General features: G+C 28.9%; 7 protein-coding genes across 11 annotated transcripts in view; 4 read left to right on the plus strand and 3 right to left on the minus strand.

The window, feature by feature from the left end:
* Positions 1 to 9,303: 9,303 nt before the first annotated feature.
* LOC126266568 (28S ribosomal protein S5, mitochondrial-like) lies at positions 9,304 to 10,522 on the minus strand. Its single transcript, XM_049970815.1, has 3 exons — positions 10,269 to 10,522; positions 10,077 to 10,210; positions 9,304 to 10,021 (listed from the first exon to the last, which is right to left on the minus strand). The coding sequence occupies exons 1-3, from the start codon at positions 10,297 to 10,299 to the stop codon at positions 9,683 to 9,685; spliced, it is 504 nt and encodes a 167-aa protein (XP_049826772.1). The 5' UTR covers positions 10,300 to 10,522; the 3' UTR covers positions 9,304 to 9,682.
* A 384-nt stretch (positions 10,523 to 10,906) lies between these two features.
* On the minus strand, positions 10,907 to 12,874 carry LOC109601756 (28S ribosomal protein S5, mitochondrial). Its single transcript, XM_020018032.2, has 5 exons — positions 12,683 to 12,874; positions 12,273 to 12,626; positions 11,986 to 12,216; positions 11,732 to 11,931; positions 10,907 to 11,675 (listed from the first exon to the last, which is right to left on the minus strand). Exons 1-5 carry the CDS (start codon positions 12,834 to 12,836, stop codon positions 11,295 to 11,297), a joined length of 1,320 nt encoding a protein of 439 aa, XP_019873591.1. The 5' UTR covers positions 12,837 to 12,874; the 3' UTR covers positions 10,907 to 11,294.
* Positions 12,875 to 12,916: 42 nt separating this feature from the next.
* On the plus strand, positions 12,917 to 14,171 carry LOC109601764 (geranylgeranyl transferase type-2 subunit beta). The gene is made up of 3 exons (XM_020018045.2): positions 12,917 to 13,609; positions 13,671 to 13,858; positions 13,915 to 14,171. The coding sequence occupies exons 1-3, from the start codon at positions 12,999 to 13,001 to the stop codon at positions 14,103 to 14,105; spliced, it is 990 nt and encodes a 329-aa protein (XP_019873604.1). The 5' UTR covers positions 12,917 to 12,998; the 3' UTR covers positions 14,106 to 14,171.
* A 1,349-nt stretch (positions 14,172 to 15,520) lies between these two features.
* Positions 15,521 to 16,023, plus strand: LOC109602221 (uncharacterized). Its single transcript, XM_020018551.2, has 2 exons — positions 15,521 to 15,801; positions 15,854 to 16,023. Exons 1-2 carry the CDS (start codon positions 15,561 to 15,563, stop codon positions 16,021 to 16,023), a joined length of 411 nt encoding a protein of 136 aa, XP_019874110.1. The 5' UTR covers positions 15,521 to 15,560.
* Positions 16,024 to 16,102: 79 nt separating this feature from the next.
* On the plus strand, positions 16,103 to 16,780 carry LOC109602210 (bis(5'-nucleosyl)-tetraphosphatase [asymmetrical]). Its single transcript, XM_020018540.2, has 2 exons — positions 16,103 to 16,236; positions 16,396 to 16,780. The coding sequence occupies exons 1-2, from the start codon at positions 16,128 to 16,130 to the stop codon at positions 16,713 to 16,715; spliced, it is 429 nt and encodes a 142-aa protein (XP_019874099.1). The 5' UTR covers positions 16,103 to 16,127; the 3' UTR covers positions 16,716 to 16,780.
* A 204-nt stretch (positions 16,781 to 16,984) lies between these two features.
* Positions 16,985 to 19,447, plus strand: LOC109602033 (charged multivesicular body protein 4b). Its single transcript, XM_020018356.2, has 4 exons — positions 16,985 to 17,265; positions 17,340 to 17,517; positions 17,759 to 17,997; positions 19,041 to 19,447. Exons 1-4 carry the CDS (start codon positions 17,085 to 17,087, stop codon positions 19,091 to 19,093), a joined length of 651 nt encoding a protein of 216 aa, XP_019873915.2. The 5' UTR covers positions 16,985 to 17,084; the 3' UTR covers positions 19,094 to 19,447.
* Positions 19,448 to 19,503: 56 nt separating this feature from the next.
* The window catches only part of LOC109602724 (sodium/potassium/calcium exchanger Nckx30C), an 80,717-nt gene continuing 73,457 nt past the window's right edge, over positions 19,504 to 26,763 (minus strand). For all 5 annotated transcript variants that reach the window (XM_020019193.2, XM_020019185.2, XM_020019178.2 and 2 more), the window contains one exon: positions 19,504 to 24,017. In XM_020019193.2, the coding sequence (XP_019874752.1) occupies positions 23,777 to 24,017 (241 nt within the window). In that variant the 3' untranslated portion in view covers positions 19,504 to 23,776. The remainder of the gene's footprint in view (positions 24,018 to 26,763) is intronic.

Below are 26,763 nucleotides of genomic sequence, written 5' to 3' on the forward strand. Positions count from 1 at the left end.
TTTACTACAAATTAGTATCTTACCGATATATACTATAATATTTTTACACTCAAAAATTTTTACCCTAGAAAATTAGAATAATATTTGTGTAATGAGTTCTCTTTATTAACTATAAATCTAAGAAATTTGTTATTTATAAATATAAAAGTTGGTGAATTATTTAAAATTATATTTTATTCAATTTTCATTATAAAAATGAATCTAAAATTAACATAATATTCTTTTTTATTAAATCAGTACAAAATTCTAAAATCTCTTTGCATAGAAGTAAAGTTAAGTATTGAGTTACCTAAATTTGAACTTATTTTGTAATTAACATTTAAAATATTTTTTTAAAGACTTGAGATAATAAAACATCAGTTCTTTTTTGTTTAATTAATTTATAAATTTATACTAATGAGGAACAAAATTAAATGATTTTTATTTACTACAAATTAGTATCTTACCAAGATTTACTATAATATTTAGAGACTCAAAAATACATTTAATAGATACATTTTATGAAAATAATAATAATAATGTATGTATAGTAATAATATTTGTGTAATGAATATAGTTCTCTTTATTAACTATAAATCTAAGAAATTTATTTATAAATATAAAAATTGTTGAATTATTTAAAAATATTTGTTATTCCATTTTCATTATAAAAATTAATATAAAATTAAAATAATTTTCTTTTTTTATTAAGCCAGTAGAAAATTCTAAAATTTCTTTGCATTGAAGTAAAAATTGATTCTCTTCTAATTGAATTACCAAAACTGGAAATTACTTTGTAATTAACCTTAAAATATTTGGAATAATAAAACATCAGTTCTTTTTTGTTTAATTAATTTATAAGTTTATACTAGTGAAGAACAAAAAATTAAATGAATGATTTACTATAATATTTTTAAACTCATTTAATATTAAATAAAATTCCATCCACTTAATTTACATTTTATTTAATGATATTATAACAGGTTATATGAAATAAAATAGTAAAATACCTTAATAAAAAAATCAGATATTCAATCAGAAATGCGTATGCAAAAATTAAAATTATTCAATTTGAATTCTGAGATTTAGAATTTGGTCAGTGACTCCCATTTTTATTTTAATTTAATATTTAAATTTTATAAATACTTTTCAGAATATTTTTAATTTAATTTTATAGTGTTATAATAAAATTAATGAGAAAAAAGCTAAAACAAATCATTTTTGTATTTTTTTTTTCTAAACATTTTCCTTATTAATCGTCAAAATTAAATAATAATAGAACGAAAAAAAAATAACTTTTAACTCCACTTTTATGAGTTATACCATATTTATAGCAACTTGCAACCTATAATGTTGCTGTTGTTGTTTGTTTTTTTTTTCTTATTTTTTAATTGCATACTTTTTCAATAGACAAAATTATAGAAGACGTTTGTGAGACATAACTACATACAAGTTTGTGTAGACTGATCTATTTACAGTGAAATGTTGCAAATAACAATTTGCTTCCATATATTGGAGAAATGATCCTCTTAAGAAATGAGTTTCAACATGAAAACGATCTCAAATACGAATCCAAAAGTGTGATGGATTGATTAGAAAAACTAAAGCAGCATATTTTATCTTGCCCATCCTAATCTTCAGACTGGTTTAGAACCAAATTCGTCATAAAAATTTTGCAAATTTAAACTGAACTCAACTCATCACATTCGCTATATTGTTGCCCAATTCAGAGAAATACATGTAACGTTTTATAGAATAAGAATATAGTATTTTTTATAAAACTATAAAATAACAATTGAAAATTAATATTATTATAACAATTAGCAAATATTGAAAGAGTTATAGCTAAAATATTTCACATTTTAAAATGTTGCTATCGTAATGATCAAAAATATACATTTACATATTTAATTTTGTAATAAATAAAAAGTTAAAAGAAAGTAATTACTGTTTATTTTTGTAAAAAGAAATAATAGTTTTTATTAATATTTTAATAGCGACTAAAATCTACCGAATGAATGTAAAGTCAATCCCACTGGAACGTCTGTATTAAGGGGCTTTTAATTCGATTGGAGTGAGTTTTTGATGTTTCCTATGCGTTTTCATTGTGATCGTTACGGGTAATATGGATCACTGGCCGCACTCGAAAGTGTCTTAATCTCCACTAAAATCGATTATTCAAAAGTGTTTATCCCAAAGTACAACAAATCGGTCCATTCATAGCTCGGAGGAATAAATTCGTGCCTGGGCCACTTCACAATCTCAAAATCTATGATCTTTATCCTTTTTTGGTTGCATGATACAAGGCCCGTACGGATAATATAAGACCCATTTACCAACTATTTACACACCGGCTGTCGAAAGCGATTACCATTGTGAGGGATACACGATTTTTTCGCTGCATTCTGACGCACTCATTCGAAAACATAGCTGATCTAATCGTGGATTATCTGATGGACTTTATCGAATCTACAAATACTATGTACATATTCATTAAGTGTCCATCACGGCTACTGTGTTTTAGTTATGGAATCTGCTTTACATCCACCGGACGCAGCATCACAAGTAAATTATTTTATTTTACTTGATTCAATATCGCCCGCATGATCGATTTGTATGAATGGAACCGTTCTATCTTTTCAAAACACGTTCAATTTTGAACGCAAACCTCTTTCGCTTCGGTAATCCAAGTGGACCGTGAAACCACAACAAAACTAATATTTTCAAATTTTGGTTTGAAAAACACGCATCAGGTAGATATTTCAGATTTGCAATACGTCCGTCACATATCACTGGGCAAATTCATAATTATGAATTAGATCGGAAACTTTACAATACCACGAACAGGTTCGTAATATAGGTCTAACAGGAAGTACTGAAAATTAATAGAATTCCAAAATATTCGAAAATGGCAATATGTGGTTTAGTTGTACTTTCAGATTAATCTGTTACCCTATATAATTCTGCACTTTGAAAGCAATGTTCATTTTAGAAGAAATAAAGAAAAATTTGCCATGACATGAAGGGAACAACATTTAAACAATATAAGAAAATTAGAACCAAATTTAAAAAATGTAAATGCAACTAATAGTTTTTATTTGTATTTTACTTATTTATTTATTTTTTTAATACCCATTATATAAATATAGGGCATAACATTTGTTTCTTATTTTCTTACATTAATTTTAATCATTGAAAAAAAAAATACTGTTCATATTAAAGATAAAATTCACTTATGTCAATAAATTTATTGATGACGTAGGTAAATCAAAAAGTATTATATAGTAATATACCTAGTAAGGTATGGTCAAAATAACAAATTTTCCGAAAATCTTTAAATGAGTATGAATCAACTAAAAGTTTTGTATTTGTATTTTATTTATTTACTTATTTTTTTTTTAAATGGCCATTATATAAATATTTTTGAAATAAGGTGTAAAATTTGTTTCTTATTTTTCTTACATTAATTTTAATCATTGAAAAAACATACTGTTCATATTAAAGATAAAATTCACTTATGTCAATAAATTTATTGACGATGTAAGTAAATCAAAAAGTATTACATTACTAGGTATGATCAAAATAACAAATTTTCCACTTATATATAAGTGGAAAATTTGTTATTTTGATCATTTTATATTTCATATTTGTCTTCTCGAAAATCTTTAAATGAGTATGAATCAACTAAAAGTTTTGTATTTGTATTTTATTTATTTACTTATTTTTTTTAAATGGCCATTATATAAATATTTTTGAAATAAGGTGTAAAATTTGTTTCTTATTTTTCCTACATTAAATTTAATCATTGAGAAAAAATACTTGTTCATATTAAAAATAAAATTCACTTATGTCAATAAATTTATTGATGACGTAAGTAAATGAAAAAATAGTATATACTAATGTACTTATTAAGGTATGACCAAAATAACAAATATTACACTTATATATTTGAATGGCTCATAATTTTGTAAAGGAAAAGAAATTGATTTCTTGGGTTGTAGGAGAAAATAAGAGATTAAATTTAAGTGTGCCAATGATATGAAAAAAACAATACTAGAGGAATATTATATCTAAATTTCCATAAAAATGTAAAAACAACTAAAAGTTTTGTATTTATATTTTGTTTATTTAATAGGCAATATATAAATATTTTAAAAATGAGGTGTTTTTTCTTTGTTTTTCTTAAATTAAAAACGAAAAAGAATCAAATTTTCACTTGTATATTTGTTTTTCCAAAATTCTTTTAAAACGTATGAACCAAGTAGTCAATAAAAATTACAAAAAACATTTTTTTTTTCACTTATCTCCTTAATTAAACAATAATTAAATTGAAATTGTTTTTTATTCCTAGTCAGAAATGTTATTTAATTTGCATCAGAATGCTAAATATTGCATACACACTCGATAGTAATATAAATCAACAAAACAAAACCAGGAAAGTACCATCGACAATTTGTCATAAATCAAAACGAATCTACAGCATCGAAAGGCTTTTGAAATTCGGTTATGAAAAAATAATTTTTCTCTTTGTAAAGTTATTGCATTCGGGCCACTCGATATTAATGCACAAACACAATGCGTCCAACAGCGGAATGTCATGTGAACGGGATCGAGGGCCCAGAAATTGGAAACAACTCATCGATTCGGAAATAATCGCGCCCCCTATTTTTTTTTCTACTATTTCACCTCGCCGCATTTCTCAGGAGGCCACGCTGTGCTCAAATGTTCATTAACAGTCGATAGTTTTCGTCTCGATGACCCTGTCTACCGGCGGAACTGTTTAATGTTGCAATTAAATTTGCTCAAGTGACGGGCGTTTATCGGAATGCATGGGAAAATTGTTTCGGTGGTGGTCCGATGATTATTAAGATGAATGCTGAAATGTTTTGGGCTGCATAATTTCAATACATTTGAAAATTAACAATATATTTGTGTCACAAAATGTTTTGTAATGAAACGAAATTACCTAAATATTAATTAACACACTATAAGCGAGTCGGGTAAAAATACCCGTCTCGAGAACTGTTGATTGTTAGTGAACCGGGTAATTTTTACCTTTTTGAATGTACTTACTTTAAAAGCGGTGTGAGATAATTTTACTCTATTGGTTTACATACGGAACTGAAAGAATTATCTCTTAATTTTTGTTATAATTCAACAACTTAGTTTGGACTATTTTGCTGCCCGCCTATAGTGTGTTAAGATATCTCGATGGGTTAGGTTTCATCGAAAATTTAAAATGAATTGGCAAGGGGTCACTTCGTGAATTATTTTAAAATGATTTAAAACTTACATATTAAGAGTTTTATTTTGTAAGGCTTCTCTGGTCTAATTTCAGTGAAAGGTTCATTACTTGTTACACATTGTATGAGTTCATCTATAATAATGGGAAATTGTTTCAATTTTAATTAATTTAACTTTTGATAATGGATATGAATTAAAATTTTTTATTAAATTACACTGCATTACTAAATAACTTATTTAAAAAATATATAAATAAAATAAATAATTTCTGAACAATGTTTAAGGTACCACAGGGAACCATAGAAAAAATAATGAATTACTAAGAATTTACTTTGTGTTAAATCAAATATTTTAAAACGAGTCAAGAATTGCATAATTAAAGAGTTTTGTTTTATTGTTATTGTTACTTATGAATCTATAAAATGAGAAATTGCGTCAATTTTCCATTTAATTTTTCAAAATTATAAATTTTTGATTCATGATTTATCTGAATACATTTTTATAATATATTTTAATGAATTCATTAAAGATGTCGAGGTCGTCTTGAAACCTGTATCAGCTATGAAATTAAGCAATATCTCGTGGAAAATCCTCGTTCAACATGTTTGGAAATAGGTCAGTCATTAATCTGCCATTAATCTATCTTTAGTAGGAAGAGTATTTTGTAACGAATTTAATTAAAACTTAGTCAAATGGATTCTACCTAAACTGAGCATTTTATTAATCATATTATCACTTAAAAACAGGTTAGTTACTACAATTGTAGTCGAATTGGACAATGAGTTGAAGCTGCTTATCCTGCTGGAACAGTATCAACACAGCCCACAGCTCCATGTAGCATTACAATTAATTATTTTCATTTATTAGTGGTTATTGTTTAATTGTTTACATAGTAAATGGTTTAATGCTGAAGTAGAAATCAAAACTGAAATTGATCTTTTCTATAGATCCAAGAACTCAGAATTGTTTTTTCTAATAGCATGAATCTGGCAAGAAAATATTGATTCTTAAAAAAAAGGTACATTATTTGAAAGTTAAGTGTTTAAAATGTAAATTGCTTTTTCCAGTGATTAATATCAGTAAATACTGAAACAATAACAAATCAACTTAGGAGGGACAAAAAATCATGTAATTATCATGATTGAGCAAATTAAAAAGATCCAAAAAACTATTTTAAAAATGAAATATTGAAAATATAATTTAAGGGTTTAGAAAATTGTTGTACCTGAAGAAAGTCGATAAATATTGAGACTAGACCAGACTAAAAAACAAGTTGATTCGCGTCTATTTAAAATCAGTTTAGGGGCCACGCACACGACGCCGGCCCCCCAATGTTGACTTTGAGATTCGCAATATAGCATCTAAAACAGAGACAAGAGCTTGGCAAATAAAGGCGCCGCTCGCAACCGCCCCTCGGTCCTGCCGACGCGGCCGTATCAAAAGGAAGGTGGTCGATGAATTTGTTTGTTTGATGCAATAATCGTTCCCGGTCGCCGCAATTCATCAACGGATGCGAAATGTTTTGATATTGTGTCGGTTAATTTGATTAACGGAACGCGCCGCTCCGTGCTGGGGACGGTCTAATCTGATTAAATATGTTACGGATTATTTTTGTGTTCAATTAAAATTAGGGTTGTTACGTTAAAATGTAAAACAAACGAAACAAATCTTATCGTATTAATGGACGAATATTTTGTGGAAATTTTAAAAATATACAAACTATTTACTTTCTTTGAGTAGTTGACTTGTAATTCCTTATTGGAAGTGACATAATCTTAAACTGATCTAACAGGAGCAAGTTATATTCCTATACATTGTTACATGCCTATTATCCAACAAAATTTCAGTTCCTTCCTCCTTTTCATTCATACTTTTGCAATTGTGTTGCATTGTACTAGAAACAGCTTTCCTATTGCCCAATAATTCCCGTAACATTTAACAATTTTACTTCAAAGACCCCGGCTCTTTATCATTCACCACTATTGTGCTTTTGTGTCTGTCGGTGATTCTAGTCACTGATAACATAAATAAACAGTCTTTCGTAATTAATTATGACTACTATTATTTTTATTGGCTTAAGATTTATTAATTTAATTTTATATGTCAAAATTAAATCAATAATAAATCTCTCAATTAAAGAATGAGGAAATTTTTATTTTTATTAATATTAATAAGTTGTTTTGTTGAAAACATTTTATAAAACGGAAATTTCCGGTAAAATTTTAAGTAAAAGAGAAAATATTACTCGTGTAGATTAAAGAAATATCAAATGATGTTATTAAAATATGCGGCACATAAGCAGATAATTAGCTTGAGATTATCTAAAGGAACTTAACGTATTGTTGCGTTATTATACAACGACTCTGAACAAGTTCACTTCCTATAGACATTATTTCCTACCGTCCTTTTGTGCTAATACCATAATTTTCTTATTATATCTGAAACATTTAACAAAATCCACCTGAATTGTTCTCGGACCGGAGCACACCTTTCTACAAGTGATTCAATGTGATTTCGTACCTGAAATCCGCAAATAAGGAAGTAAATTGCCTCCGGACTTCGTAAATACCATATTGTTGTATCACTTGGGGGTTTTAATGACAGCTTTCAGCACAACAATGCGGGTGATTGCAGCATTTTGGAGATAATTGTGAGACGGATATAGCCAGCACTTGCTGCTGGTAAAACGCATTTCTTACGCACTCAAGAATTAATAGCTTTTTACGTGCGTATTTAAAAAAAGCCGTTAGAACGGCAATTCAAGTCTTTAAGAATATGTATGTTACTGTTCAACTGAAAACGGTCTCGGTCTATTTTCAAGGAACGCCTCTAAGGATAATAATCAATCAAAATTATTACTTATCTTGTATTTCCACACATTTTTTCCTATATTTCGCATTACATCTCTTGAACATTGGACAAGTTTTATGCTCCATCGTATGTTGAATGTGACCAAGTACACAGTCATCGAAGGAAGTGAGCTTCTATATTTAAAAAGAATTTCAGAGAATCTACCATAGATGGTGCGATGAGGCATATAATTGCACATGCAATGATACACAATTAAATTTCAAATTATTCATGGAACTATAAAGAGATAATATTTTAATCTTCAGAATCTAAAATTTAAATATAATTAATTTACTTACCATGGTATATTGCATAAATTATTTTGAATATCGTCATGTGTAAATTTATACTTACCTACAGTGGTGGTCAGTATTATAGGAACTTTTTAAAATGTTAAATATTTTAGCTAACCTCTTTTATTTAATGTAAACTGTTAACATAATAGTAATTTATTATTGTTGTTTTATACAATATAATAAAAACCAGTATACTATATACATATATATATATATATATATATAAAATGTCACATATATTTTTTTGATTTGAAATGGACGTAAATAAAGCAACTTTAATTTTGAAAGGGATTTTTAATGCTTAAAACTATGTTACTTAATTTAAAATTAACAATTTGTATAATATCCTCTTTGTTTTAAAATTTTGGGCCGACCTCCGTGGCCATTCGATCATTTTCCGAATAAAAGTCTATATTCCTTCAAGCTTCTTGAATTGCTGTAATCAGTTCATCTAAATTTGTAAAATTGATGATCCCCTATGTTTTCTATAGGTTTGACAGCTGGAGATTGAGATGGGCAAGACAAAATATCGATGCTTTGGTTAACCAGTCTGTCACAATTTTGGATTTGTTTGGGATCGTTTTCAGGTTGAAATACATAGGGGTCTATGCCAGAAGAATTGAATCATCCCCATAAGCAGAACCAGCATTTTTTATCAATTAAATTAAGACTCGTCACATCCTCAGTAAAAATGGACTTTCAAATTATTTAATAGCAAAACAAAATATAAAAACCAACTTTTTTCCAAAACCATTTGTCAACCATGATTAAATTAAATAACCAATAACAAAGGCACATTTGCGTTTCACTTTCCCTCTTGATTATGCAATAATATAATGTTATACTTTAAGAACAAATACCCCCTTTTAGGACTGATGGCATCACAAATAGTTTCGTTCTTATACTATTGACGGTTGTAATAAAAGATGGAAGATAATTAAAAATTAGTTTATTTTCGAACATTTTTCTAATTAACAGATGTCATAAGGGTGTAATATAAATAGACTAGATACAAAGATAGTTTAATTTATTTACAATTGTATAAAAATAATACGAGATTTAACTAAACATTTATATAGCAGTAATTTATAGTACTTAAAAAAACAATTTTCTTTCAGTCTAGGTATTAGACACTTAAAGAACCCTAATGTTCTATTCTATTAAAAAACTTCTCTAACCAAAGTTATAAAACGTAATGTTTGTTTCCTTTTATACCTTAAATAAAGAAGTTTATTAATAAAATGGATCTTTAGGGTTCTTTAGTTGTCTGGTACCCAAACTGGCAGGAAATGTAAAAAAATATGGTAAAAAAATTAATTTTCTTCAGCTTCTTCATACTTATATCTTTTGAATTGTACACACTCTGATGATGATATGAGATGTTTCTTGACATCTTGATTTCTTAAATTCGCTTGCTTCTTTAAGTATACATTACACGCTGGAAGTTTGGAGTAGACTAGTAGCTGTTTTTTTCTTTTTGAGAACAACCCCATTAAAGGAATATTGGTGATAGACCAAAACTTCCTTTTTATCAAGTTCTTCCTCTTTTTAGCCTCAGCTGGAGAAATAATTACATTACGAAAATATTGATTTTCTTTGCAGAGTTGTACTAAATACAGACGTTTTTCCTCTGCAATTTCTTGATGTGTTTTCTGTAAATGAATAGATTGAAATAAAAGATACAATAAAATCAATTGTCTGTTTTACCTGTTTACTCAATCTCAAAAAGAATGCTTTAATTATATGATTTACATTTATTAAACCCTCCAATCCATAACCTTCAGGCTTTTGATAGACAAAATTTTTTGTTTTACCAAAATGTGTAAAGAAATCATGATAAACTATAATATCAATACATTTAAACACATGTATCAGAGAATATTAAATCAATAAACTTACCTGTGTGACTGTTGAAAATTTTTATATGCATCAGTTTTTGCGCTGCTCTATTTTTGAATTTCTTCAAGGCAGTTTTTGCTTCTAATCTTTTACCCTTTGAAAACCCCGTTAAAACGTTGGAATTTCTAGTGACAATGGAAACAGATAAAATAAAATTGTCTTACCTATTGAAAACTGTTTTTAATTCTAATACCTTGGTGACAAATCTTTCAAATGTGTTTAAAACAATTGTTTATTATCAAAGGTAACTAGATAAATTAATTTTACAGAAATACCAACCTTCTCCAATACTCCTACCCGGTATTTTACTCTCTGACCATCACCTTTCAACAGGATTCAGTTTTGCAAAACCTCACAAAGGTACAAAAAATGTAAAGCGTGTAAAACTTCATTTTAATTAAATTTATTAATAATCATAATTACTAACTAATAGTAAACATATAATGTATGTGTGGAACTCAAATTGGCTACTTTATGGACTTAGGGTGGTAATCCCCTTTGCGTTTCACGTTCCCTCTTGATTGCAATAATAATGAAATATTATAGTTTAGGAACAAATAACCCCTTTTTGAACAAATGTCATCACAAATAGCTTTATCATTATATTTTTAATGTTTTGTAATGAAAGATGAAAGGTGGTTAAAAATCAGTTTATTTAGGAACATTTTTCTAATTAACAGATGTCATAAGAGTGTAACATAATCAGACTAGATTCAAAGATATTTTAATTTATTTACAATTGTAAAAAGAAAAATGATGCGAGATATAATTAAACTGAAATTAAACATTTGTATAATAGTACTTAATAGTACTTAAAAAACTATTCCCTTTCAATCTAGGTATTAGACACTTAAAGAACCCTAATGTTCTATTCTATTAAAAAACTCCTCTAATCAAAGTTATAAAAAGCAATGTGTTTTCTTTTATACCTTAAATAAAGAAGTTTATTAATACAATGGATCTTTAGGGTTCTTTAGTTGTCTGGTACCCAAAGTGTCAGGAAATGTAAAAAAAATAGTAAAAAATTTAATTTTCTTCAACAGCTTCTTCCTTCTTAGGTCTTCTGAATTGTACACACTCTGGATATTGATCAGTCAAGAAACTTCGAATTTCTCCATACTCTGCTATGAGATTTTTCTTGACTTCATCTTGATTTCTTAAATTCTCTTGTTTCTTTAAGTATATATTGTATGATGGAAGTTTGGTGTAGAATGGTGGTTGTTTTTTCTTCTTGAGAACAACTCCATTAAAGCAATATTGGTGATAGTCCAAAACCTCCTTTTTGTCAAGGTCTTCTTCTTTTTTGGCCTCAGCAGGAGAAGCAATTACGTTAGGAAAATATTGATTTTCTTTGCAGAGTTGCACTAAATGCAGACCTTTTTCCTCTGCAATCTCTTGATGTGTTTTCTGTAAATGAATAAATTGAAATAAAAGCTACAATTAATATCAAATGTTTGTTATACCTGTTTAATTAATCCCAAAAAGAATGCTTTGATTATATGATTTACATTTGTTGAACCCTCCACTTTAGCATACAGATTTTTAATGCCAACAACCTCACAAATTGTCTTTATTGCTCTGTGACAAACTAATCCATAACCTTCAGGCTTTTGATAGACGAAAATTTTTGTTTTGCCAAATTGTGTAAAGAAATCATGGTAAACTATAACATAAATATATTGACACATGGTTTTTTTAAATATAAAACCAAACTTACCTGTGTGATTGTTGAAAATTTTTATGTGCATCAGTTTTTGGGCTGCTCTATTTTTGGATTTCCTCAAGGCAGTTTTTGCTTCTAATCCTTTACCCATTGAAAACCCAGCTAAACCATTGGCATTTCCAGTGACAGTGGTTACAGATAAACGTCTAGTTCTGCCAAAATTACCTTTCATGTTGAAAACTGTTTTTAATTCTAATACCTTAGTGTCAAATCCATCAAATGTGTCTAAAATAATTGTTTGTCAAGGTAACTAGATAAAATAATTTTACAGAAGTACGAACCTTCTCCAATTGGATCTGGAGGTCCAATACTTCTACCAGGCATTTTACTACCTGACCAACCTCTTTCAATTGGACTGAGTTTTGCAAATTTGAATGTGCCCATTTTATTTCTGATTTCATTTAATTTTTTCTCTCGTTCAGGATCCTCTGGCAGTTGATGCTGGGTAACTAATTCTTTTCCCCTAATAATAGGTGCTGACAAACCAGGCCACACAATATTCGCTTTACCAACACCAATTACTTGTCCCTTGTTCAAATCCTTGATATTTTTCTTTGAAACTGTTTTGCCACGACCTCTTTTCTTACCAGCATTACTGACAGACGTTATACCTTTCCAAAGTTGGTCGGCAGGCACTAAAATTTAAACGTTTCAAAGAAAATTGAGTGTGATGTTGAGGTTATGTTTTTACGTTTGGTGAAAAAGCTCGTATGTCGTACATGATTTCCCAGTAGAACTTCAGATTTTTCGTTCACATTTTTAAGTAAGGCCGGGGCAGACCGGCAGTTCGGATTTAGAGTTAATTTTTGCAGAGTTTTTGTTACATTTAATAGTTGTGCTGCCATTCTTACATTCAACTTACTGTGTTCGAACTACGCTTGCAACTTGTGTAATTGATTGTAGTTCAAATGTCTACGTAATGACAGATCTAACCTATAATTAAAGTTTTCTTGTCAAAAACTGAAAATTAAAAAAAATTTGCATCATATCATCAAATCTTTTTAATAATGGCAACGCTCATAAAAGATGTGAAATTGGAGAATGTGCCGTCAGATGTTCTATTTGAAAAACATAAGGAATTTCTGCAAAGCTACGAAAAAGATGAAAACAACTATGAGTACGGCATAACCGATTATTTACGAATATCGGGCATGTACTGGGGCCTAACAGCTTTAGAGTTAATGCATGTGGATACGTATAACAAAAAGGTAGTAGACTTCATTGTAAAATGCCAGGATCCGGAGACGGGCGGAATCAGTGGTTGTATACATCATGATCCTCACATCTTACACACCCTGAGTGCTGTCCAAATCTTGACTATAATGGGAGAAATTAATGCGATTGATGTAGAGGGTGTTGTCAGATATGTGGCAGGCAATCAACAACCTGATGGGAGTTTTACAGGTGATAAATGGGGTGAAGTTGATACTAGATTTTCATTTACCGCAGTAGCGACTTTGGCACTTCTAAACAGGCTGGATGCAATTGATGTGAATAAGGCTGTGGAGTTTGTGGAAAGCTGCATGAATTTTGATGGAGGTTTTGGTTCGAGGCCTTTGTCTGAGAGTCATGCAGGATTAATATTTTGTTGTTTGGCATTTTTGTCAATTACAAATAGGTATATGAAAATCCGTAATTAATTATAGAACAAATTAACATATAATATTAATTAATTACAGATTAGACATAGTAAATCAGGATAATTTGGCCTGGTGGTTATGTGAGAGACAGTTGCCATCAGGTGGATTAAATGGTCGACCTGAGAAATTGCCTGATGTGTGTTATTCATGGTGGGTTTTGTCATCACTTACTATATTAGGAAGACTTCACTGGATTAATCATTCTGCCATCAAAACTTACATTCGCGGTAAACTCTCTGAATAATCACTTTCATTTTGACATTAAAATTTATTGATGTTTTAGCTTGTCAAGATACTGAAACTGGTGGATTTTCTGACAGACCAGGAAATGTGCCTGATCCATATCATACTCTGTTTGGATTAGCTGGGTTAAGTTTTTTGGGAGATGATAGAATTAAACCTATTAATCCAACATTTTGTATGCCTCAAAGTGTTATTGATAAATTAGGTTTGAAGCCTCAAATTCTAAGTTAAAAATGTGATATAATTTTTATTTTATTAAAAATATAAACTTACCAAATAAAGATCATTTTCATTATAGACCTAAAAATATTTATATATTTATTTGTGTTCACAATACTATACATAGACTAATTGAGGCTACTTACAATTACAGTTCAAGAATTTCATTTTATTTTAGAAAATTATATTTGTTATATTATATATATCTTTTTCATAAATAACATGGAAATCCATAAATATTATAGAAAAAATAAAGTAAAATGATACAAAATTGTAACTTTTTACTATTTTCACAAACCAATTTATTTGAATTGTAAATTTAAGCAAAATAATAATAAGACAAAATTGGTGCTTAATTTGTTAAATAATCCTCATCATTTGAATGATATTCGCAAAGTTTACAGATATTTTTATTTATTTTACTTATCTAATGCCAGTGATAAATTTTAAAAGATCATTTAGTAAACCAAAAATGTTCTTTTAATTGAAAACTACATACGAGCAACCAATAGTGAAAGGAGACTTTTTTATATAATTTACTATTGTTTAAAATAACAAGATAAAAATTAACAAATCAAAGATAAATAGATACATGTGAAGACTACTTCAACTTATTGGAACCCACAAATATAGAAAAAACAATGTAAAGAGACACAAAATTGTAAATTTTAAGGAAAAACCTTAAAGAGACAAAGTCGGTGCTTAAATTTTTTTTGTGATATAAAAAATTATTGTTATATGATCCATATCACTTGAAGATGTTGAAAGATAAAAAAATAATGAAGAGAGACTTTTCAATTTTGAATTATTTATAACATATATAAATTTGTTCAATAATTTTACGCCATTCGCACCTATTCACAATTTTATCAAGGTTGTTTCAAACAATGTAAATTTTGTTCGAGGATGTCTTTATGAAATCGTTTGATATTTTATATTATTTTACAATACTTTAGATTATACTTTTATTATGTAATTATAATTGATGTTGATTCCATTTTTCATGAAAACTGGTGATTTTATAATTAGTGTGAGATAAATAAAGTCAAGAAATTCTAGATAAAGTCAATATAATAATACTTTTTTAATTTAAATTTATTTATATTAAAAAAATAACATATTTAATTTAAATATATCTTTTTATTTTTTTTTTAAATTAAATAATATTACAATACTTAAATATTTTATATTGTTTAACTTAAACATTATATTGTTTTTTTTATTTAAATTAAATAAAACTATATTTTTAATTTAAATTAATTTAAAATATATTTATTTTTTTAATTTTAAATTGAATAAATTAATTCTTTTTCAATTTGAATCAATTCAAATTAAATATTTTATTGATTTTTTTTTTAATTTTGAATGGGTAAAAAACATGTGAAATTTTTAATGTACATTCTGTTTTTAAACGTTGGCAGCGTTAACCTAAAAATACTTTGTGGTGCCCAATTTGAATTATAATCAATGACTAGTTTGGATGATGTTGTTACTCAAAAGTCTTTCAAGTATTTGGAAGAAATAGAGACTATAGGTCAGCAAATATTGACTTTAAAAGATCAAAAAATCAAAATAGCCAATGCCCAAAACAAAGCTAGAGAAGCTTATCGAGCGTTGGAATTAAGTGAGGACCGGTATTCTTGGATGCAATTTGGATTGGTGCAAATTCAAAGACCCACTGAGGAGTGCAAATCAATTTTAAAAGCTGGTAATTATTTTTCACATTGTGATTTGTTTAAATTACAAACTTTTTGCCTTAGAAATAGCTAAAGCTGACATAGACCTCAAAAACTTGCATGAGGAGATCAAGCAAAATGTTCACCAAATGAGAGATTTGGAGCATCAACCTCGATTGGAGGGATTTGACCTGAAACCAATTTCTGTAGCAGAAGCGAAGGCTTTACACAGAGGATTTGGTTTGGACAAATAGTTGGCAACATTGTTTGTCCACAGTTTATGCAAACACTACTAATCTTTAAGGATTTAAATGATTCTCATAGTTAATTTAATTTAGTTGTCCTTAAACTGATCAAGATGGTTAAGACTGCAACTGGTTTTGTTATTTTCCGTACTGTCGCCAATAAAGTTGAATATTTGCTGTTGCAAGCTTCCTATGGAACCAATCATTGGACGCCACCAAAAGGTAAAATCCTAATATTTTTTAATATTCTTAATTGAAAATCGCATGTGTTCTTTAGGTGTACACTATTTGCTTTTGCTGAGAATTTTAATTATGAAATATTAATAGGTTTATAAAACAGTAAAATACAATTACAATTTGGTATTTTGTGTTCAACTTTAGGACATGTGGATAAAGGTGAGACTGAACTGCAAACTGCTTACCGAGAAACTAAAGAGGAGACAGGATTGGAGGCCACTGATTTCAAGATTTTTGAAGACAGCAAACAAACGCTAAATTATGAAGTTAATGGGAAACCAAAGATTGTCATTTATTGGTTGGCACAATTAACAAATACCAATGCCAGTGTCAAATTGTCCGATGAGCATATTAACTATAAGTGGCTTCAGTTACAGGAAGCTTGCAATGTTGTTCAGTATGCTGAAACCCAACAGCTTCTTAAAAATTGTGAAGATTATATTAGCAAACATTCCTTGGTTTAAAATCTGTTTTGAGGTCACTTGATTTGATTATAATCTTATTATTTAAATATAAAATATTCCATTTACTATTGTCTTTTATTTACTTAAGATTTTTAAAAAATTATGTCAATGATAACAGCTTAATTAAAAAGGTTCATAAACGATTCCACTATTACAAAATAAATTTTAAAAAATAAGCAATCTTACTCCGAGCAATGTGTGCGACCACGACGCCGCCACCGTTTCCATGTGAAGCTACCTTTATCTTATTTATATGGAATGACTCATAAAGTTTGACAGGTGGTGTCGTCGCAACATTTTGTGTCAGTTTTTGCAACGAAAAGAAATTCGTCGTTATCCTAGTTTAGTGACGGCCACAAATCCAACATCATGAGCTTCTTCGGTAAAATTTTCGGCGGCAAAGAAGAGAAAAAGGCCCCCACAACTGGGGAGGCCATCCAAAAGCTGAGAGAAACGGAGGACATGCTCTTCAAGAAACAGGACTTTCTCGAAAAGAAAATCCAACAGGAAATCGTACTGGCTAAAAAGAATGCCGCCCAAAATAAGAGAGGTCAGTACCCTCAGGCATTCGTGCTGCCCGTGCCCCCGCAAATGAAAAACAATGAAGATTTTCTTTGTTTACAGCTGCCCTTCAAGCGCTGAAAAGGAAGAAGAGATATGAGAAGCAATTGACACAGATCGATGGCACCCTCACAACAATTGAAATGCAAAGAGAAGCTCTCGAAGGAGCTAATACTAATACAGCTGTTTTAGAAAGCATGCAAAATGCTGCTGATGCTCTTGCACATGCCCACAAATTCATGTAAGTAGTTATTTTTATTATTTGTTGTATAACTTGTGTTAAATAACATTTTAATATTTATGTTCAATATTGAACTAATATGCTTATCTTTTGGAATTGATACAAAGATACAATGATTCATAGATAAAATTGTTCATGGAGGTATTTTTAAATTGACTGTAATAATACTTGAGAAGAAATTAAGCTTCGTATTTATGACTAGTTTTCCTGTCTGATACTAATGTATTATTTTATTTCGTAGGGATGTGGACAAAGTACACGATATGATGGATGATATTGCAGAACAACAAGAACTTTCCAATGAAATTTCAAATGCAATTAGTAATCCAGTTGGTTTTGGTGAAGACTTGGATGATGATGAATTGGCAAAGGAACTGGAAGAACTAGAGCAACAGGATTTGGACGAAAAGATTTTGGATGTGCCAAATCCCTTACCTTCTGTACCAGATACACCAGTTGCAGTTAAGCCTAAACCAACAAGTAAGTGTTTGATTTAATTTTGATTTTTTTGTTTTAATATTATTGTATTATTTATTGACCACATTCTACTTCAAATAAATAAATCATTTTTTGATATTGATAATTGGTTTAAGTGGTTGAAAAATAGAGGTACAGCAATGAGTAATTTATTTACACATTAGATTATTTTAAGAATATGAAAATAAAACTACACTCACACTAAACTACTGAACTATATCAAATATTTCAATAAAAAATTATATGTCAAGGTCACTAATCTACGAGATCTCGTAATAATATTCGAACCATAATTTAGTTGTAATTGGATGACGTCACTATAATTAATTTGATTTCCGTGTTTATGATATATTGTGAGAAAATATAGCAGAAAAAATTTCTCTCTTGTTGTCCCTGACTTTGAAAGTTTTTCTATAACTTTCATAACATACGTGAGAAAGAAATCCCTATCTTGTTTGGCAGAAAAAGTAATTGAAATAAATTTAACACTGAAATTAATTAATAACTTTTGAAATTATGGCGTCACAGAAGCAAACAGATTTATTAACGCAACTTGTGGCCGACCACATCATCAGTAAGTAATTAAAAAAAAATAATATTTATACTGTGTTGTATTTATATACAAGGTGTTTCATAATTTATCAGAAAAATTTTAACCACATAATCACTGTCATATAGGAAATCCATTAAAAAAAATGTTATAGAGCAACAGGAAACGAGATAAAAAATAATTCAATCCATCTATAAAAGCTGTTCGAAATTGTTCTTATTTATTTGAATGCAAGCTTTGGCCCGCCGAATCCCACTTTAGCACACCGTTCTTTTTAACCTTCTATACAGGTGGTTTCACAACTTATCCAATAAATTTTAACCACATACTATTGCATAAGTAGTCGATTTGTCATATTTATTATTTTTAAATGAACTTATGTAAAAGTGAGTATGTGGTTAAATTTCGGATAAGTTTCAAAACATCCTGTATAATATATATATCGTATTACTCAAAATTGTTTTTTAAATTAACTGATTATTCTGTCATATTTCAGAAAAAGATGTCCACGAGGATGATTTGAAGGAATTGGAAGCTTGGGCGTCATAAGGCCGGTGAAAATGGCTCTAAAATAAATCGTTAATATTGCAACAGCTTGTTAATACTGCTCTATAGACACATCATTGTTAAGGTAGTACGGTAGTCACACGTGCGATTCTATTTTAATGGGTTACCATAACACGAATCTCACATCTGTGCGATAACTACTAAAATTGCAAAATTTCTGTATAAATTAAAAAAAAAAAAAAATATCTGCGTTTTGGCATGGTTATTGCTTTTTGAATATATGAAATAGTAATATGATGTACATATACGTTTTTTAATATATTGTGAACTAACATTTTAATTATGGATTATATTGATTTGTAAATGTAGGTCGAAAATAAACATTATATTTACATATTAGGTTGTTTTATTTTAACTTTTTATTACAACAAAAAATATTCCTTCAAGGTATAGTAAAATAACGAAATTAAACAAAGAAAAACAATTTTATTTAATAATTATATTAATTCTCAACAAGATATAAGTATATATCCACAATATGATAACAATATTTGAGTATAGTTCCTATGTTTACTCTAAAATCTAAAATATAAGTGTTTAATATATAATAGTATTAGAAGATTAACAATATCCAAGCAGAAAATTTGAAATATGATATGCCTATATCCTACTGGACTAGTTTTGCAATTGTTATATGTTTGGAACAGGCAAGGCTGTAAAAAAATTCTAGAATTCATTAACAACTGACTATTTACAAAAGAAAACATATTCAAGCTATACATTTAAGATGGATGGTATACAGGAAAAGGTGATTTAACAGCCTTGAGTGTTCCATGTCGAGCAATAGTATTATATATTACTTTTCAAATCTATGCATAAAATTATTGTAGTACAATATTGTTTGGTGGTTTGAATATAAAACCAATAAAATTATCATTTGTCGTTCTCGTTTCTGTATATATTGTCAAACTTATATTTTGATTTGCGGTTTATCCTTGGAAAATGCACAGATTCATGACTCAATTGATTGTCAATGAAGCATTCGTATTTTTATGTTAAGATTGTTTATGAGGAAAATTTTATTGGTCATATATCTGATAAACATGTGTAATAAGATCAGCAATAAAAAAGTTTACATCAATGTGCGAAATATTAAAAAATCATAAAAAATCAGTCTGATTATTTTAGCCATTTTATAAATGTATCTACATAAAATAAGATAAGCTTGTTCACTACTGATCTTATTCGCTTTGAAATTTTGAATTACTTAACCCTCGAAAAATAAATTAAAACTTTATAGTAAGTATCTTTAGTATTATGTTACCTTTTTATTTATTAAACTTTGTTTATAGATATTCTAGAGAGTATTTAGATAAACTCCAACGCAGATAGATTTTACTCTAGTACAAAGTAAAACTATATGCATTACACTGTTTTTGGCAAGTTAAGTACTTAAAAATAATAACTATTTAAGTAACTAGTTCATCGCATTTTTAAGCACATGTATGTCCATAGCAATATAACTAATGTTTTGCTAGTGATTTAAAAAAATTGTGCATATACATCTTTAGATCACAATTTAACTAATGTCCATTAGAAGCAGATAACACAAAAATATTTGATGCCAACAATTTTCTTTAATAACCATACCGTGTCAAGTGTTTTACGTAATACTTTTCAGATAATTTTGTCTTTACCACTTCTAGACATCGTACTTTTAAAGAATCACAATAACATAACAAGGGATATGTATTTAAATGAAGTGGACAGTTCTGTTTAAGTTTAAATTATTCGATTTTTACACTTTATCTATATAAATCTCTCACATATAAACATAAATTATATATCATGAAAATCAAAATGCAATCCAAAAATTTACCACAAAAGTAATCATTGTTTTTTTTGTAGGCTTATGCCAGAGTGCATTTTGAAGTCCATGAGTCATCTATAAAATAATATTTTTCTTTGTACAATTGTGCTATATAAACATCGTTTACTTTTTTGTTGTAAAATTGTCACATTCATTATTACAAGAAGTACGAGTTTTGTACAAAAGCAATAATTGTGTTTTAGAGGTATTTAGCAGCGAAAATTGGCGTTTTCTTCCAATGAACTCCAGCGAATCTTACAACAAATTATCAGGTATAATAAATATGGGAGATTTTCTATATTGTGAAAGTAATAACGTGTTTTTCATAAGCTAAACATGGACAGTTTCTATTTGAGTTGCATTTTTTGAAACTCCTAATTGTCAATAATACCCGTATTGTTGTGCCTATAATATTTTTAAACAGCGATATTAATCGATAACAATTATTTATTGCACAAATATATTTAATAAATGCAACAAGATATATTTGGAAAATATACGAGGTCTGAAAGAAGTATCATTATAAACAATTTTAATTTGTCAGTATTTATCGTTAATATACTTAGGTCGTAAATTAGTAAATAAATACACTTTATTAATTAAGTCAGTGATAGAAACCATTACTCCGAGACCCCGTAACAACAATACATCAGGTACTCAACGAGCTTGGGTTCATTGGAGAAATGTAAGGTCAGTTAACTTCAGTGTAACTTTACTTTTTAAAAATATTATTTTTAAAGTGTATAGTATGTTGAAGTTAACAATTCTGTACGCTTTTCTATGGTATATATCACATAGGTTAAAAATAAATTAACATATAGGCACTTTTTGCATTAGATCTCCAAGATGTTCCAATAGTTGACTCAGTCATTTAAAAAGTAAAAGCGCACGGTTCTTTTAGAATAATGTTTTGTATCCAATTTACGGTTTAAACAAATTTTATTCTTTTTCTTGCCTTCCTTTTTTAATGGTTTTGAATATGGTATGGAACATCCCAAGTAAGATCTCAGTGCCTAAACAATTATTTTTATTAATATTATGTACATTTCTTCTCTACACACCGTTTTAATACTAAAGTCTAGTTATTTTTAGTTATCTACAAACCCTAACTAGATATGTATAATGTATTTTACTAAATTTTAAAACTACATTGCAAACTCGGGAAGTTGTGTGGTCACTTACCTAAATTTGGCCGACATAACTTTTGCCCGTTTTAAAATTTTTAGACATGTTTGAATAAAAACATTCAATTCTTATTTAAGTTCTAAATACAATTGAGGTATTCTTCGCCAGTCGAAAGTTCATGTTGACCAAATTTACAACGATCTTTTTAACTTTAAATTTAAAGGTCCTCCCACATCTTTCACTATATTAATTATTTCATTTTAAAAAATCTCCTATTTTATTCATAAAACCGCTATTAAAACTAAAATTATAAAACCTACTCTCAAATTTACTATTTTTTTCGTTTTATAATATCTGATACACATGCCCCCATCGTATTTTTTATAAAAAAAACTTTTAAAAAGTTTTAAATCTATTGATAAAGAGGTTATTGCTTTATGGCCAAGGGGCAACTACTATTTTTCTAATATACAGGATGTTCAAAAAATATTATTCACAAACTACAAAAATTTTCTACTCAGTACAAATTTTAGAATCTGTACTTTTGTGCTTTGATTCAGTGAACAATGAACACTAACACTTCGACATTAATTCAATTCATACAAAAGTCTATTAACTATTTTTTAAACATCCAATATTTTTTTATCTCAAAAGTCTAATAATGGAAGTCGATACAATTTTTGTGCATTTATCGATGAACACCAATTTATTTTGTTTGCAAACAACTCGGATTCCGTTATTATTAAATTTTGGTATGTTAATTGAAATTATTAGGCTTGATCGTGGATCATAACAAGTGCAATGTTTTTTGTTTTTTTAAGTATGAATTAAACAGTCCACTTAATACTTTTGTTTTATATTCGAGAACATTTAGTATCGCTTCACATACACACTTCTAAATAAAAGCGTATACAGGCAGTGCTAGTACTTTATTATTTTTTACTTTTGTAACTATTTTTATAAATCATTAACGTTTCTAGTTGAACATGTGTAAATATTATTTAAAATGATACAATTGAATTTTAGCCATATTAATTTTTATTAATGGTTATGTGGAAAGTGGACTGTTTATTTCGTTCATATTCTGTTTAAATTATATTTTGATATGTTAATTAGAATCCGAGATTTCACTTTCGTAAAAAATGCCTTCATGCTGGCAATTGTTTAAAATTAAGTGCCTCGAAAGTTACTTCATTTCCAAGTTATTGCCATTAAAATCAATACCTACAATTTTTTCTAATTGATCTATATTAAAACGATTACGAATTACGCGAAATATTGTTAATTTAATAAGTATCTTCCAAAGCACTGATCACTCTGTATATAACAATAATAATAGTTGGGTGTTTCATTTTCTGCACGGTTTCAGTACATTATCTCTAGGTCTCTAAAAACTATTCGAGAGCTCCAGTTTAATGTGATCGCATTAGATTACGTCTTCTTCAAGCCATACAGGACAGGACCGTAGCTAGGGTCGTTTTAGCCATTATTTAGCACCAATTCTCTCTCAAAGAGCAACCAAGTTTATCATCATCACGTGTTTCACCGACTCTTTTTCACCTAGTAAACAGGTAATCAACTCAAGAACTAACTGTGTCAAGGGGATATTTGATTTTGCTAACTTTATCATTTGATGTTTGATCAAATTGTACTGATTCTTAAGTTGATTACCTATCCATAAACATACTAGCTACGCTATTATTTTTAATCGCTTGAAGATGGATCGAGTCTTAAACGGGACACACGATGTATTCGTACTCGAACATGAGGGAGACCGCTACGAAGACAAAGTAGAGCAGGAACATGGTAAAGCCCAGGCCCCTGTTCATCTTCCATCGGAAACAGGCAATGGACATTATTACGAAGATGAGCATCATGAAGAGGATCGTGATTGAACACACCATGCCCACGGAGTTTACCTCCACGGGCTTCCCATAGATGATGCCGTATAGCAACCAAGGCACTGGTAACCTGAAAATATAAAAAAGTATTATTGAATGATGACTCTCAGTTACGTCATTAAATTATTGAATTCGAGATTTAATAAGTGCAATTACACTGCCATAAGATGGCATAATTGGTTGGAGTTAAAGTTGATTTAGATTACAATGGCCAGAAAATAATTACCTATCTGGATTAACTTAATTTACCAGATAGTTGCAGCGATTGTTTTCTGAAAACTGCCCAAACTTAAAGTAAACAAAGTTGACCCTTTATTTCAATAACTCAACGTTAAAATTGATCTTATCTGTTTTTGCTTTGCTTTAATTTGAATCCGTATCTCGTCGATCGCATTTCAGAGTTTAATAAGTTTCAGAATCTGTCTGGACAATCTAAACGGTCATTATAGAAAAAAGAAAACTGGGCCGCCTTTAATGAGTGCCGTGTGTGTGCCGACCACATTTATTGACACGTGTGCGTGCGCGGAACGTGTAAAAAAATTGTATCGTTTCAAAATGAGCATTAGTACTCAATTGGAGCTCGCGTGTGGTCCGGACTTTTCAGGATAGCTCAAATTACATTGATAACGCCCACTTGTGTTCGGCGGCGCAAAATTTCGCATGCCGGTTCCAGAACGGGAAGTTTTAGTGGTTCTTGTTGTTTCTTGAATTATTAATCGAGGCGGGGTCTGCATTCTTTTGTTTTTGTATGCGAAAGTGGACAAACACTTCAAGACAAAGAAAGCAGTAAACACTCAAAAAAAACTTAGTTAGTGTTTGTATTGAGGTGTTGCTGCAAAATGCCAGATAAGACACCATAGATTGTGAATATTTTAATTCTCCAGAGACCATGGCTTCTCCAAAAACAACTACAACTCAATTCAGCCCCGAGATTTGTACGATAACGAAACGAAAGCGCACAATAAAAGAAATAATGTCGTGATAAGCCCTGTTCGCCGGTGTTTTTTCTCTTTCTTAAATATTCCGCTGACCCTTTCCAGATATCAGATGACAGCGACGAAACGACAAGAAGCAAAGAAAAAATAAAAAAAAAAGTTGATCACTCGATACAGTGCGAGACTTTGAATTTATGAGCGGCATTATTTATTCGTCGCGTGAGGTCGTGACCAAACGGAAAAATCATCCAGAGAAGTGTTTCCTTTTCTCTTTCTTTTTTTTTCTCTCCCCCCAGGTCAGTCAAATTTATGTTCGTTACCGTTCGGCGAACAATGCTACCTCCCGAGGATCGATTAATATTTCATAGTCCTGCTTGACATTTCTGACGGTCGGTGCATAAATTTTAAACTGTTTATTTGTACTGCGGAAATTTTCTCTGATTTCTTAAAAGCGTTTTCTTTATTTATGGAATCGTGATTTATGCCCGTGCTGGTTGAGACAAGAAAATGCTCGGCTCTGGGGGTTCCTACCTATTAAAATGAAATAAGAAAATGCTTTCAAAGAAGTTTGAAAACTGTGATCTTTTCTTATTTTTGCCATTTAAATTTTTTAAATTATGGAAAGTCACATCCACATTTACTTTCCTGCACCAGTCCCCCGTCAGACATATGAAAGCACTTCTGGAAAACATTAATATAAATCATATATCAGATCTTAGACAAATGAGTATTTAATTTAAGATTGCTTATTCATATTCATATTTAAATTGGTTGAGTAAAATTGAGTAAAATCACATATTTTAGCCTAATAAATATATTTATGTGTTTCATAGTTGAAACAATTACTAAATTACTAAATCAGTAATAATTCTGCACAAATATTTGTGTTTATATAACTATTTCTAAATGAAATACCAATTACACAGTGTTATAAGAGAGTGTTAAGGGGATGAGGAGATAACCACAGAAAAGTGTATAAAAAGAAGTAAAGAAAAGACATAAGATTAGTTTATTGTCTAAAAAATCTGTATAAAAGTGGTCGAAAACTTGTAATCCTAATACAAAAAATTACAGATATTGAAAATTTAATTCAAACCATGACATAAAGCACCACAATATATAAAAACACATTTTATATAAATAATAATTGAAAAGTTGAGATTTGTCTCAAAATCTGTTTGAATTTAATAAGAAGAAAGCAATAAAAGCAAAGTGTTTTGGATATTGTTCCAAAATTTATATATGAATGAGAAGTTAAGCACAGAAAAGTATATAAAAAAATTAAAGAAAAGATGTGGGATTAGTTTTTTTGTCTCGAAATTCTTCCATAATAATTGAAAACTTGAAATTAGTATCAAAATTTTTTTAAACTTAATAAGAAGGCTGGCAATAAAATTTAGCAAAATGTTTTATTTAATTTTTTCCTAAATTTGTAAATATATATAGGGATATGTCAAATTAATTCACTATCTCGAAATTCTTCAATAATAATTGAAAAGTTTAAATTTGTATAAACATCTTTTTAAACTTAATAAGAAGGCTGGCAATAAAATTTAGCAAAATGTTTTATTTAATTTTTTTCCAAAATTTATTAAATATATACAGGGATGTGGAGATAATCACAGAAAAGTATATAAAAAGAAGATTTGTCTCAAAATCTGTTTGAATTTAATAAGAAGACAGCAATAAAAGCAAAGTGTTTTGGATATTGTTCCAAAATTTATATATGAATGAGAAGTTAAGCACAGAAAAGTATATAAAAAAATTAAAGAAAAGATGTGGGATTAGTTTTTTGTCAAGAAATTCTTCAATAATAATTGAAAACTTGAAATTCGTATCAAAATCTTTTTAAACTTGATAAGAAGGCTGGGAATAAAATTT

This window comes from Aethina tumida, chromosome 1 (genome assembly GCF_024364675.1).
Source record: "Aethina tumida isolate Nest 87 chromosome 1, icAetTumi1.1, whole genome shotgun sequence".
In the NCBI taxonomy this organism is placed as follows: domain Eukaryota; kingdom Metazoa; phylum Arthropoda; class Insecta; order Coleoptera; family Nitidulidae; genus Aethina; species Aethina tumida.

What these genes read in the sequence shown, in the direction of transcription:
- LOC126266568 (XM_049970815.1), bottom strand. Translation starts at nt 10,299, where the DNA reads ATGCATATAAAAATTTTCAACAGTCACACAG. An exon ending in AATTTTCAACAGTCACACAG is followed by an intron (nt 10,211 to 10,268) that starts GTAAGTTTATTG and finishes TTGATATTATAG; the next exon opens with TTTATCATGATTTCTTTACA. An exon ending in TTTTGAGATTGAGTAAACAG is followed by an intron (nt 10,022 to 10,076) that starts GTAAAACAGACA and finishes ATTCATTTACAG; the next exon opens with AAAACACATCAAGAAATTGC.
- LOC109601756 (XM_020018032.2), bottom strand. Translation starts at nt 12,836, where the DNA reads ATGGCAGCACAACTATTAAATGTAACAAAAACTCTGCAAAAATTAACT. An exon ending in AATTTTCAACAATCACACAG is followed by an intron (nt 11,932 to 11,985) that starts GTAAGTTTGGTT and finishes TTTATGTTATAG; the next exon opens with TTTACCATGATTTCTTTACA. An exon ending in TTTTGGGATTAATTAAACAG is followed by an intron (nt 11,676 to 11,731) that starts GTATAACAAACA and finishes ATTCATTTACAG; the next exon opens with AAAACACATCAAGAGATTGC.
- LOC109601764 (XM_020018045.2), top strand. Translation starts at nt 12,999, where the DNA reads ATGGCAACGCTCATAAAAGATGTGAAATTGGAGAATGTGCCGTCAGAT. An exon ending in TTTTTGTCAATTACAAATAG is followed by an intron (nt 13,610 to 13,670) that starts GTATATGAAAAT and finishes AATTAATTACAG; the next exon opens with ATTAGACATAGTAAATCAGG. An exon ending in CATCAAAACTTACATTCGCG is followed by an intron (nt 13,859 to 13,914) that starts GTAAACTCTCTG and finishes TTGATGTTTTAG; the next exon opens with CTTGTCAAGATACTGAAACT.
- LOC109602221 (XM_020018551.2), top strand. Translation starts at nt 15,561, where the DNA reads ATGACTAGTTTGGATGATGTTGTTACTCAAAAGTCTTTCAAGTATTTG. An exon ending in CAAATCAATTTTAAAAGCTG is followed by an intron (nt 15,802 to 15,853) that starts GTAATTATTTTT and finishes TTTTTGCCTTAG; the next exon opens with AAATAGCTAAAGCTGACATA.
- LOC109602210 (XM_020018540.2), top strand. Translation starts at nt 16,128, where the DNA reads ATGGTTAAGACTGCAACTGGTTTTGTTATTTTCCGTACTGTCGCCAAT. An exon ending in TCATTGGACGCCACCAAAAG is followed by an intron (nt 16,237 to 16,395) that starts GTAAAATCCTAA and finishes GTTCAACTTTAG; the next exon opens with GACATGTGGATAAAGGTGAG.
- LOC109602033 (XM_020018356.2), top strand. Translation starts at nt 17,085, where the DNA reads ATGAGCTTCTTCGGTAAAATTTTCGGCGGCAAAGAAGAGAAAAAGGCC. An exon ending in GCACATGCCCACAAATTCAT is followed by an intron (nt 17,518 to 17,758) that starts GTAAGTAGTTAT and finishes TTTATTTCGTAG; the next exon opens with GGATGTGGACAAAGTACACG. An exon ending in AGTTAAGCCTAAACCAACAA is followed by an intron (nt 17,998 to 19,040) that starts GTAAGTGTTTGA and finishes GTCATATTTCAG; the next exon opens with AAAAAGATGTCCACGAGGAT.